This window comes from Tachyglossus aculeatus, chromosome 17 (assembly GCF_015852505.1).
Source record: "Tachyglossus aculeatus isolate mTacAcu1 chromosome 17, mTacAcu1.pri, whole genome shotgun sequence".
Lineage (NCBI taxonomy): Eukaryota > Metazoa > Chordata > Mammalia > Monotremata > Tachyglossidae > Tachyglossus > Tachyglossus aculeatus.
Window position 1 is genome coordinate 35,036,775 of NC_052082.1, and position 12,396 is coordinate 35,049,170.

The window sequence follows — 12,396 nt, forward strand, 5'->3', positions numbered from 1 at the left end:
GGAATGTTCTCGGATCTGGGCGCTTCTGGCTCTGACTTGCGGAGTCTGTTTCTTCAAAGCACAGCACCAACGGCATGTTTTCCTAAGATGAGTCACTGCGTTTCTTTCTGACTAAATCCAAATGTTTCCTTCCCACTCTTAGCAGATAATCTCATTTTAACTATCCTTGGGGAAATTTAAACTTGCCCGTTGCTAATCCAAAATTGTATTGCGGTGAAACTGCTTCAGTTTATTTTAGGAAAAGATGAACGCACTTCTCAAGATGATGTTTAAAATGAAATATTTGTTATTGTGGTGTTTGTTCAAATGAGTGTTTGTGGAAGATGTGATCACCATTCATTCCTCTCCAAACATAGGCAGTGATTTTAGGTTTTCATTGTTGCATTCAATCGTATTTATTGAGTGCTTACTGTGTGCAGAGCACTGTACTAAGCACTTGGGAGAGTACAATACAACAATAAACAGACATATTCCCTGCCCATAGCAAGCTTACAGTCTAGAGGAGGGTTTCAACAGCAACCATAGATATAAGTTAACAAACATTTCAGATACAAATCAAAATTATCAACTATTACATTTGTTTTGGTAGCATCAAGATTCCCATCCCTCTCTGCATCCCTGTTTCCTCATTATCCTTTAAAGTCAGGGAGAATGGTATGTATGAAAGACAGGGTAGAATGGAAGGATTGGAGAATCCATTCTATCAAGATCTCATCCTCGAAAGCTCATCCTCTAGACTCTAAGTTCGTTGTGGGGAGGGAACGTGTCTACCAACTCCATTTTATTGTACTCTCCCAAGTGCTTAGTACAGTGATCTGCACACATTAATCACTCAATCAGTACCACTGATTGAAAAGGCACTGACTAAAGCTAAAGAAATTTGTGATTACACGTTTTTATTAATGATGTAAAACAGATCACTACATACAAAAGCTGAGAGTGAGTTCTAATACTTTTCAAACCTTTGTAGATTGTAGTGGAGGAGTTTCTGGAAGACATAAACAATATTCTGAATTCTGGCGAGGTGCCTAATCTGTTTGAAAAAGACGAGCTGGAGCAAGTTTTGGCAGCTACAAGACCAAAAGCAAAGGAAGTAGGAATCCCAGAAGGGAACAGAGATGAGGTATGACATACAAAATCTGGGATCGTGTCTACTGGCTCTATCGTACGTACCGGAGCATTTAGTACAGTGCTCTGCAGAAAGTAAATGCTCAACAGATATTATTGGTTAATTGATTATTTCATAAATGGAAATTTTTGTTCTGGAAAAGGATTTGATCATAGCTGAAATGATTTGAATACATTTCCTCAATGCAATTTTATTTTCCTAGGGAAAGCTGTCCAAAATAATTCAAAGTAGAATAGAAGTGATAACAAATAACATTATGGGGAAAATTGTAATTAATGTCACATGCACACATGCTCCAACCCCTTCCAGAAAATAAAGGGGGAGAGCCGAGGCAAAGTAATATGATTATCCTGCAACTATTTGTTTTAATTTTTCTAAAAGCTACCCGTACCCTTCCCTATCAATCCCAATCACTTTGACCCCTTCCACAAAAATATGGGTTGCCTGGAGTTCATAATACAAAGGATGGACAAAAAGGCAGTTGTAACTATCACCAATGTGGCAGTTTTCCCAGAGAAAATATTTAAATCCAAGGCGAAGGGGCAGTTGGTATTTTCAAGACTAGTAAAGTTTACATTAATTTTGTTACAATTTATACCTACTTCTTTTTTTACTACCTCAGTGAAGATAAAAAAAACAACCGATGGCCAGCTTTCACATAACATCATTTCACTGGACTCCAAACATAGAGTTGCCAAGTATGTGGGAGTTAGTTATATTCAGCACATATTTCCCCAGTCCCTGAAAAACCTTTATGGTTTTCCATTCCTCCACTCATCAAGTGGAAACTTCTGACCTCTGGCTTCAAGGCCCTTCATCAGCTATCTCCCTCCTCACTCCTTCTGTTCTCTCACTACCCTTTTCAGCACTTTTCAGCACTACCCTCAGAACTTCTGCAGATATTGATATACTGTTCTGTTAGAGTGTTTCTTGTCTTATCTTATGCCAAGTCGTTTCCAACTCACAGCGACACCACGGACACATCTCTGCCAGAACGCCCCGCTCTCCGTCTGCAATCGTTCTGGTAGGGTATCCATAGAATTTTCTTGGTAAAAATACAGAATTGGTTTACCCAGTAAATTCGATTGTCCACTCTCGGCTCTCTCCCGTGCCTCTGCTGCCCAGCATGGGTGACTTTTGACTTGTAGCAGGTTGCCTTCCACTCACTAGCCACTGCCCAAGCTAGGAATGGGAATGGGTAGGCCTCTGCTTGACTCTCCTTCCCATAGCCGAGGCTGGTAAAGTACTGGAAACACTCCAGTTGCGACCCTGAGGCGGGGGTTAGAGTGTTTACTCTTCAAGTTATATTTCTTTCCACTCCCTTATTCCACCTATCTTTTATTTTGTTTGCCTCCTCCCCATACTCTAAAATTCCTCCGTCTTCTTTCATCACAGTGGTGTTTACTGAGCAGCACTTAGCACAGTGCTTAGCACATAATAAATGCTAAAAAAAAACATCATTATTATTATTACTATTATTATCACTAGCACTTACAGTGTGCAGGGCACAATAGACTAAGTAAGTATAATCCCTGCAATCAAAAATCTTAAAATGTGCTGGTGGAGACAGACACTAAAATAAATTACAGGTAAGGGAAGCAACAGAGCATAAAGAGATGTACAGAAGTGCTGGGAGATGGGGTGCAGTGACTATGTAAATGCTTAGGGGGTACGGTTTCAAGTGCAAATCGGGGGGGAAGGGGTGAGAGATTAGTCAGGGAAGGTTTCTTAGAGGAGATGTGATTTTAATCTTTTAACTCTATTGTACTGTCCCACGTACTTAGTAAAATAGTCTATACTCCCTCTTCATATCAGGCAGATCATCACTCTCCCCAACTTCAAAGTCTTACATCCCCTCCAAGAAACCTTCCCGGACAAAGCCCTCATTTCCTCTTCCCCCACTCCCTTCTGCAACACCCCGATTTGCTCCCTTTCTTCACCCCTCCCTCAGCCCCACAGCACTTAGGGTATTTGTTAAGTGGTGATTATGTGCCGAGCGCCAGACTAAGCACAGGGGTGGATACAAGCAAATCGAGTTGGACACAGTCCCTGTCCCAGGTGGGGCTCACAGTCTCAACCCCCATTTTACAGATGAGATAACCGAGGGCCAGAAAAGCGAAGTGACTTGAGCAAGGTCACACAGCAGACAAGTGACAGAGCTGGGATTAGAACCCCTGACCTTCTGCCTTCCAGGCTGGTTTCTTAGCCACTAAACCATGCTGCTTCTCCAAATCTGCTCTAGAATTCAGATGTTGTCATAGGTTTGGATCACTAGATGGTAGCAAACTCTCACGGTCAAAGGGAAAGCAGTATCCATTGATGTAAACTAGTATAAAATTTAAAATTTTATACTAAAATTTAGCCTTGGGGGTTGGTGGGATTGAAGAGGGCTTATTCACGGTGCCTTTCTCTCCTGCCGCTATTACTGGTGCTGCTACTGTCCAAGGGAGAAATTACAAAGGGGGGGATGGAGGGAGAGAGAGAGAGAGAGAAAGAGACAGAGACAGAGACAGAGAGACAGAGACAGAGAGACAGAGAGAAAGGAAGGGGAATGTCTTCCTATTCTGCCAGTCTCCCTGCTTACCTGTGTCTCAGCTTCTCTCATCTGTGTCTTTGTTCCTACCTGTGCCTCTGTCTCTCTTTTTTTTTGGATGGCATTTTTTAAGCACTTACTATGTGTGAAGCACTGTCCTAAGAGCTGGGGGGGATACAAGGTGATCAGGTTGTCCCACGTGGGGCTCACAGTCTTAATCCCCATTTTACAGATGAGGTAACTGAGGTGATCAGGTTGTCCCACGTGGGGCTCACAGTCTTAATCCCCATTTTACAGATGAGGTAACTGAGGCACAGAGAGGTTAAGTGGCTTGCCCAAGGTCACATAGCTGACAAGTGGTGGAGCTGGGATTCAAACACATGACCTCTGATTCCCAAGCCCGTGCTCTTTCCACTGAGCCATGCTGCTTCTGGGAAACTGAAACAAAGAGGTATTTAGTGACTTACCCTAAGTCACACAGCAGACAAGTGGCAAAGCCAGAATTAGAACCCGGGTCCTCTGACTCCCAAGGCCCATATTCTCTCTACTAGGCCATGCTGCTTTTAATTTCTCTAGATCCTTCTTGTCAAAGTCTGTCAGTCAGTCGTATTTAGTGAGTGCTTATTGTGTGCAGAACACTGTACTAAGCACTTGGAAGAGTACAATGTAACAAAATAGCAGACACATTTCCTGCCCATAGAGTTTAGTCTAGAAGGGGAGACAGACATTAATATAAATAAATAAATTACAGATATGTCCTAAGTGCTGTGGGGTTAGGGGGGCATGAATACAGGGAGCAAGTCAAAGTGACTCGGAAGTGGGAGAAAATAGGAGAGCTTAGTCAGGGAAGGCCTCTTGGAGGAGATGTTCTTTCAATAAAGCTTTGAAGAGGGAAGAGTAATTGTCTGTCCATATGAGGAGGGAGGGCATTCCAGGTCAGAGACAGGTCCTGGGCGAGAGGTCAGGGGCAAGATAGTCAAAATCGAGGTACAGTGGGCTGCAATTAGAGGAGTGAAGTGTGTGGGCTGAGTTGTAGAAGGAGAGTAGTGAGGTGAGGAGGGGGCAAGGTGATTGAATGCTTTAAAGCCAATGGTGAGGAGTTTCTATTTGATGCAGAGGTGAATGGGCAACACTGAAGGTTCTTAATGAGAGGGAAAACATGGTCTGAACGTTTTTGTAGAAAAACGGTCCAGGCAGCAGAGTGTAATATGGACTGGAGTGGAGAGAGACAGGAGGCAGCGACGTCAGCAAGGAGGCCGATACAGTAATCAAGGTGGGATAGGTTAAGTGATTGGATAACATGGTAGCAGTTTGGATGGAGAAGAAAGGGCAGATTTTAGCAATGTTGTGAAGTTTGAGCCAATAGGATTTAGTGATGGATTGACTATGTGGGTTGATTGAGAAAAAAGAGTCAAAGATAATGCCAAGGTTTTAGGCTTCTGAAAAAGGAAGGATGGTGGTGCCATCTACAGTGATGGGAAAGTCAGGGGGAGCACAGGGTTTGAGTGGGAAGATAAGCAGTTCTGTTTCGGACGTGTAAAGTTTGAGAACTAAACCATACCAGGGTAAACTTGAAATGGACAAAGTTGGCCTGATATCTAGATTTCTGCTGGCAGTGCTCTGAGGCTTGTGCAAAGAGTGAAAGAGGCAGACAGTGGGGGTGATTCCGTGCTGTGGTTAGCAGTACGAGACCGATGAAGGGATAAGGGAGTGACTGAGTTGAATTCAGCAAAATGGTGTTGAGACCGTCAATTTGGCCAAGAGAAGAAAGTCATATTTGTAGCACCCTAGTATCTGATGCTCTTTGCTGCTACAGATTGACTGATGATTTGTCTTATCATCTTCTCAGACAGTGAAGTTAAGCTATTACTGAACCAGATCCATCCTTTCTCCCTTATTAAAGGAGTTTTTTTTTAAGATTTCCCTTTTTAATTATCTATCCTTTATACCCTTCTATTCCCTAAGAATTCTAGGATGTATGTCATCAGATTCTACTTGTTTCAGAATGTGCAATTTTATTTTTTTTATTATCATTATTGCTGTTGTAGTTGTCGTCGTTATATTTGTAAGCACTTTTTATATGCCAAACACTGTTCTAAGCACTGGGGTAGAGAAACAAGTTAATCAGGTTGGACACAGTCCCTGTCCCAAATGGGGTTCACACTTTAAATTGAAGGGAGAATAGGATCTAAATCCCAACTTACTGTTTTTATATTAATCAATAAATTATTTTCCTGTTCATAAAGAGTGCTTTCTTTGATTAACTGTAGACTGTGAGCCCGTTGTTGGGTAGGGACGGTCTCTATATGTTGCCAACTTGTACTTCCCAAGTACTTAGTACAGTGCTCTGCACACAGTAAGTGCTCAATAAATACGATTGAATAAATAATTGATCTTTGCCCCCTTGTCCAAGTCTTCCCTCTGGCTTGGAACTCCCTCCCTCTTCCTATCAGGTAAGTCTACTTCTCTCCCCAAATTCAAAACCCTCTTTAAAATCTCATCTCCAAATGGCCTCCCCAACTAAACCCTTACTTCCCTGTCTCAGTCCTCCCTTCTCCGTCACCTTTGCACTTGAGTCTGTTTGATATTCATCCCTCCCCCAGTGCCAAGGCATTTATGTTCATATCCATCTCACCCATTTTGTAGGTTAGCTTACTGTGGGCAGGGCTCATCAATATTTATTTTAATGTCTGTCTCCCCCACTAGATTGCAAGCTTCTTGGGGAATATATCCGCCTACTCTTTTGTATTGTACTCATCCAAGTGATTACTACTACTACTAATAATAATAATGACGGTATTTGTTAAGCGCTTACTATGTGCAAAGCACTGTTCTAAGCGCTGGGGAGGTTACAAGGTGATCAGGTTGTCCCACGGGGGCTCACAGTTTTAATCCCTATTTTACAGATGAGGTAACTGAGACCCAGAGAAGTGTAGTGACTTGCCCAAAGTCACACAGCTGACAGTTGGCGGAGCCGGGATTTGAACCCATGACCTCTGACTCCAAAGCCCGTGCTCTTTCCACTGAGTCACGCTGCTTCCCATACTACAGTGCTCTGCAAACAATAAGTGCTTAATAAATGACACTGATCGATTGATCCTTTCTAAAAAGACAGAGGTAAAACTACATTTAAATAATAATAATAATTGTATTTGTTAAGCGCTTACTATGTGCCCAGCACTATTCTAAGCATTGGAGTAGATACAAGGTAATCAGGTTGTCTTACGTGGGGCTCACAGTCTTAATCTCCACTTTACAGATGAGGTCACTGAGGCACAGAGACGTTGTGACTTGCCCAAAGTCACACAGCTGATGAGTGGCAGAGCCGGGATTAGAACCCACGACCTCTGACTGCCAAGCCCGGGCTCTTTCCACTAAGCCATGCATTTAAAGCCTGTGCCTTTTCATGTTATCTGTCAGCAGCTTCCTCTCCATGACTTAAGGAGGTGGCATTTTCTTGATCTTCCTCTTTTGCTCAAAAACTGAATCTATTTTTCCGTTACCCTTTCCTTCACCTTCTACAGACGACTACTCTTCTCCCTTCAAAGCCCTACAAAAATTACATCTCCTCCAAAAAAGTCTTTCCCTGACTCACCTCTCATCTCATCTGACCTCAAGCAGCATGGCCTAATGGGTAGAGTATTGGCCTGGGAGTTGGAAGGACCTGGGTTCTAATCCCGGCTCTGCCACTTGTCTGCTGTGTGACCTTGGGCAAGTCACTTCACTTCCCTGCACCTCTCTGTAAAATGGGGATTAAGACTGTGAGCCCCATGTAGGACAGGGACCATGTCCAACCTGATTAACTTGAATCCACCCCAATGCTTGACACAGAATGAGCATTTAACAGATACCATCCTTATTATTATTATCTCCTCACCCTATTTTACCTTCCATCTGCATCTTACCCCCCTAAGCACTTATGTACCCCCACCCCATACATTACTTCTGTAAATCTCCTTATACACTGTTACTACCCCTACCTGTAAAGTATTTAATTGTCTGTTTCTCCTACTGGATTGTAAATTTCCCATGGGTAAGGATCATGTCTACCAACTATATGCTGATGATGGCATTTACTAAGTGCTTACTATGTGCAAAACACTGTTCTAAGCGCTGGGGAGGTTACAAGGTGATCAGGTTGTCCCACGGGGGGCTCACAGTCTTAATCCCCATTTTACAGATGAGGTCACTGAGGCACAGAGAAGTTAAGTGACTTGCCTAAAGTCACACAGCTGACAATTGGCAGAGCCAGGATTTGAACCCATGACCTCTGACTCCAAAGCCTGTGCTCTTTCCACTGAGCCATGCTGCTACTATATTGTATTGTACTCTCGTAAGCACTCAGTACAGTGCCCTGCACACAATAAATGCTCAGTAAATACCACTGGTTGAATGATTGACTTAGAAAAACATGGCCTAGTGGAAAGATGTGGGCTTGGGAGTCAGAGGACCTGGATTCTAATCCTCACTCCTCCACTTTCCTGCTGCATGACTTTGGACAAGTCATTTAACTTCACTGTGTTTCAGTTTCCTAATCTGTAAAATGGGGATTAAGGCTGTGGGACATGGACTGTTTCCAATGTGGTTAGCTTGTATCTATTTTAGCGCTTAGTACAGTCTGAGCACATAGTAAGCACTTAACAAATACCATTTAAAAAGGTGCAATAAATATCTGATCTCCCTCCCCATCTAGACTGTGGAACCCTAGGTAGGACTGTGCTCTATCTGATCGTCTTGTATCTACCCCAAGCACTTAGCACAGCGCTTTAAAAATACCACAATTACCATTTTCGTTACGATCCTTGCAAACTACATTTTCTTTCCTGCTTTAGCCTTTCCCACTTTGCCTCAAGGTTGGAAATAACCAAGACCCAGCTAATAGTCCCTCATCAAAAGACCCATTCAAGAAAGGTCCTGAAAAGAGTTAGGATTCCGAATACTCGCTGAGGGACTAAATTTATAACTAATCATATACTCGACCGCTCAAAACTCAATAATAATAATAATTAGGTGCCAGGATTGTGGACCAAAGGCTCAGCCGTGTACAACTGGCTACCACAGTGAGGCAGATCAGGGTCCCCAAGGTAACACCAGTTTATCTCCTGATAAATCACTCCCCTCGAAGGGCAGTGGAAATTTTGAGAACTCGGGGTCACAAGGCTACAAGAACCCAAATATCTGACTGCAGCAAATGCATTCTGGCTTCCTCCCCAGACTAAGTAAAACTGAGTAAAAATGAATCACAAAGAGAGGCATACTATATAAAAATCATTTCAGGCCCTGCTCTAGGTAAGCAGACTGGTTTCCTTTCCACATTAACCAGGGAACGTGTCTTGTCTACCAGGTGTGTTATATTGCAGTTTCCCAAGTGCTTAGTACAGCACCGTGCACACAGTAAGCGCTCAAGAATTATGATTGATTAATTGATTACTTTATTCCTGCTGTTATTTGAAAAGAAATGATACCTTCCGCTTCAACAGGTTTTTCAATACTTCATCAGTCGAGTTCGTCAGAAACTCCACATTGTCCTCTGTATGAGTCCCGTGGGGGAGGCTTTTCGATCACGGTGCCGAATGTTTCCGTCCCTGGTGAACTGCTGCACCATTGACTGGTTTGTGCAGGTCAGTGAAAAACGTTTTCTGAGGTGGGAACGGAGGCCGGGGTGGGGAGACGGTAGACACCCTTTGGCTTTAAAGGAGGTATGCAGTCTGTGGCTTTCTGAAATTGTGAAGGAGCTAGAGATCTGCTTTTTTGCTTTTTCAAACAAACAAATATTTTTTGAGGGTTTATCGGAGTCAAAATACATAGAAGTGTAGAGCACTGGAGGAGAAAGGAATAGGCGGTAAATAGCAGAACGGACTGCTTACCCCACGCTTACAAGGGTTCAACATCCATCAAAGACATGAAACTTGCACCCTAGGAGTTTCCATCTGAAGGTTCTAACACAAAACAAACGTATCCCCTAGACTGTAGACTCCTTGTGGGCAGGGAACGTGCCTACCAACTGTTATATTGTACTCTCCCAAGAACTTAGTACAGTGCTCTGCCCAGTAAGAGCTCGATAAATACCATCGATTGACTGATTGATGTGCTACACTTGCTCTCATATACGTTGAAAATGTTTTAAGTAGCTCTTCCTATTTTTACCTGGTGTCTGTGGCTTTGCTTGGTAAGGAGAGAAGAGTGGTGAATCAAGAAGGGCTGGGGTTGGAGGTTTGACAAGGAGGAGCAGAGGATCATTATTTTTTTCCCTCAAAACCACAGCTCTGAATGGTGAAAGCTCTTAATTTCTCCCCTTTGCAGCCCCTAGCCCATGCTCTTCCCTCATCCTGGAGGTCCCCTCTCCTCCAGATCCACTAGACCACAGCTCTCCCCATCTTTAAATCCCTCTTCTTCCTTCAGAAACCCTTCCTTGATTACTTCTCCAACATTATAGGTCAAACCAACACCTGTCCTTTGCATTTAATATTATTCTCAACTCCTACTTATCTTTGTTTTCAGTTCACATGTGTCATACATTTATCACCCATCCTGTTGGTTCTACCTTCACAGCAATTCTAGAATACCCTCCTTCCTCTCCATCTAAACTGTCACTTCATCGATTCAACTACCCATCTTAACCCGACTTTACTGTATCGGCCTCCTTGCTGACCTCCCCGCCTCCCATCTCTCTCCTCTCCAGTCCACACTTCTCTCTGCTTCACAGGCCATTTTTCTGAAAAAGTGCTCAGTCCACATCTCCCCATTCCTCAAACACCTCCAATGATTGTTCCCCCACCTCCACATCAAACAGAAACTCCTTACCATCAATTATAAGGCACCTAGTCAGCTCTTCCTCCTGACTTACCTCACTGATTTCCAACTCCAACCCAATCCGCACACTTCGCTCCTCTAATGCCAAACTATTCTCTGTAACTCAATCCTGTCTATCTGGCCATCAACCCCTTGCCCACATCCTCTCTTTGGCCTTCATATCCAACAGACGATCACGCTCCCCATCTTCAAAGCTCTACTAAAATTATATCTCCACCAAAAGGCCATCTGTGACTAAGCCATCACTTCCCTGTCTTAACTTTCCCTTCTACATCACCTATGCACTTTGGCTTTTCATCCCACCCCCACAGCACTTGGGTATATATTCATCTGCAATTTATTTTAATGTTTTTCTCTCCCTCTGTGTGTAAGCCCCTCGGGGACAGGGATAATGTTTACCTTCTCTAATACTGAGAAGCAGAATAGAAACGGTGAAAAAACACAGGCTTGGAAAGACTCAGAGGACCTGGGTTCTAATCCCGGCTCTGCCACGTGCCTGCTGTGCTACCGTGGGCAATAACGGCTCTGGGCCTCAGTTTCCTCATCTGTAAAATGGGGATTAAATCCTACTTCCTCCTACTTAGACTGTGAGTTCCATATGGGACAGGGACTGTGTCCGACCTGATTACCTCATATCTTTAAAGTGCTTGGCACCTAGTAAGGACTTGCAATACCATAATTATTAATAAAATGGGGGTTAAATACCTGTTCTCCCTCCTTCTTAGCCTGTGAGCCCCACATGGGACAGGGACTGTGCCTGACCTAATTAACTTGTTCCTACCCCAGAGCTTGGAACAATGTATAACACATAGTAACTGCTTAAAAAATACCATAGCAATAATAATAATAAATAACCTGAAGGAGGGAGATGTTCAAAGATATGAAGAGGACTTATTTGTATACTCTTTAAGCATTTGACACTCACCCCAGGCTCACAGTACTTATATAAACATTTTTATGCTCTACTATTTCTCCTACCCATAATCTATTTTAACAATGTATCCCCCGTAATAACAATAGTAGTAGTATCTGTTAAGTGCTTGACACTGATCTAAAGCAGTGGGGTGGATACCAACTCTGTTTGTACTTTCCCAAGAATTTACTACAGTGCCCTGTACACAGTAAGCACTCAAATACCACTGATTTATTGATTGAAGCGGAGCTGAGGAGGCATTGACCTGCTACAGTGTCCGTTAAGTATGCTGACCTGGGAGTCGGAAGGTCATGAGTTCTAATCCTGGCTCCACCACCTGTCTGCTGTGTGACCTTGGGCAAGTCACTTAACTTCTCTGGGCCTCAATTACCTCATCTGTAAAGTGGGGATTGAGACTGTGAGCCCCTTGTGGGACAGGGACTGTGTCCAATGCAATTTGCTCATATCCACCCCAGTGCTTAGTGCAGTGCCTGGCATAGTAAGTGCTTAACAAATACTATAATCATTATTATTATTATTATTATTATTATTATTATCATTGTTATTATTAAGAAGGTTGTGGTTCAATGCAAACTGGACAATCCTTCCTCTCACTAAAGTTGGAAGATCATTATTACCACAACAGAACAGCCTACTGTATAGATTCATTATCACACCACAACTCCTTAATAATAATAATGATAGCATTTATTAAGCGCTTACTATGTGCAAAGTACTGTTCTAAGCCTTGGGGAGGTTACAAGGTGATCAGGTTGTCCCACGGGAGCTCACAGTCTTATTCCCCATTTTACAGATGAGGTAACTGAGGCCCAGAGAAGTTAAGTGACTTGCCCAAAGTCACACAGCTGACAAGTGGCAGAGCTGGGATTTGAACCCATGGCCTCTGACTCCAAAGCCCGTGCTCTTTCCACTGAGCCATGCTGCTTTATTTAGTTAATATTGCAATGCTATGCTCTGGAATACTTTAACAAAGATTAAGCAGTTGTT

At 43.1% G+C, this 12,396-nt stretch overlaps 1 protein-coding gene across 1 annotated transcript in view; it reads left to right on the top strand.

Moving 5' to 3' along the window:
- The window catches only part of DNAH6 (dynein axonemal heavy chain 6), a 184,179-nt gene that overhangs the window by 108,030 nt on the left and 63,753 nt on the right, over positions 1 to 12,396 (top strand). Inside the window, exons 47-48 of the mRNA XM_038759544.1 lie at positions 971 to 1,123; positions 9,143 to 9,283. Of these exons, the coding sequence (XP_038615472.1) occupies positions 971 to 1,123; positions 9,143 to 9,283 (294 nt within the window). The remainder of the gene's footprint in view (positions 1 to 970; positions 1,124 to 9,142; positions 9,284 to 12,396) is intronic.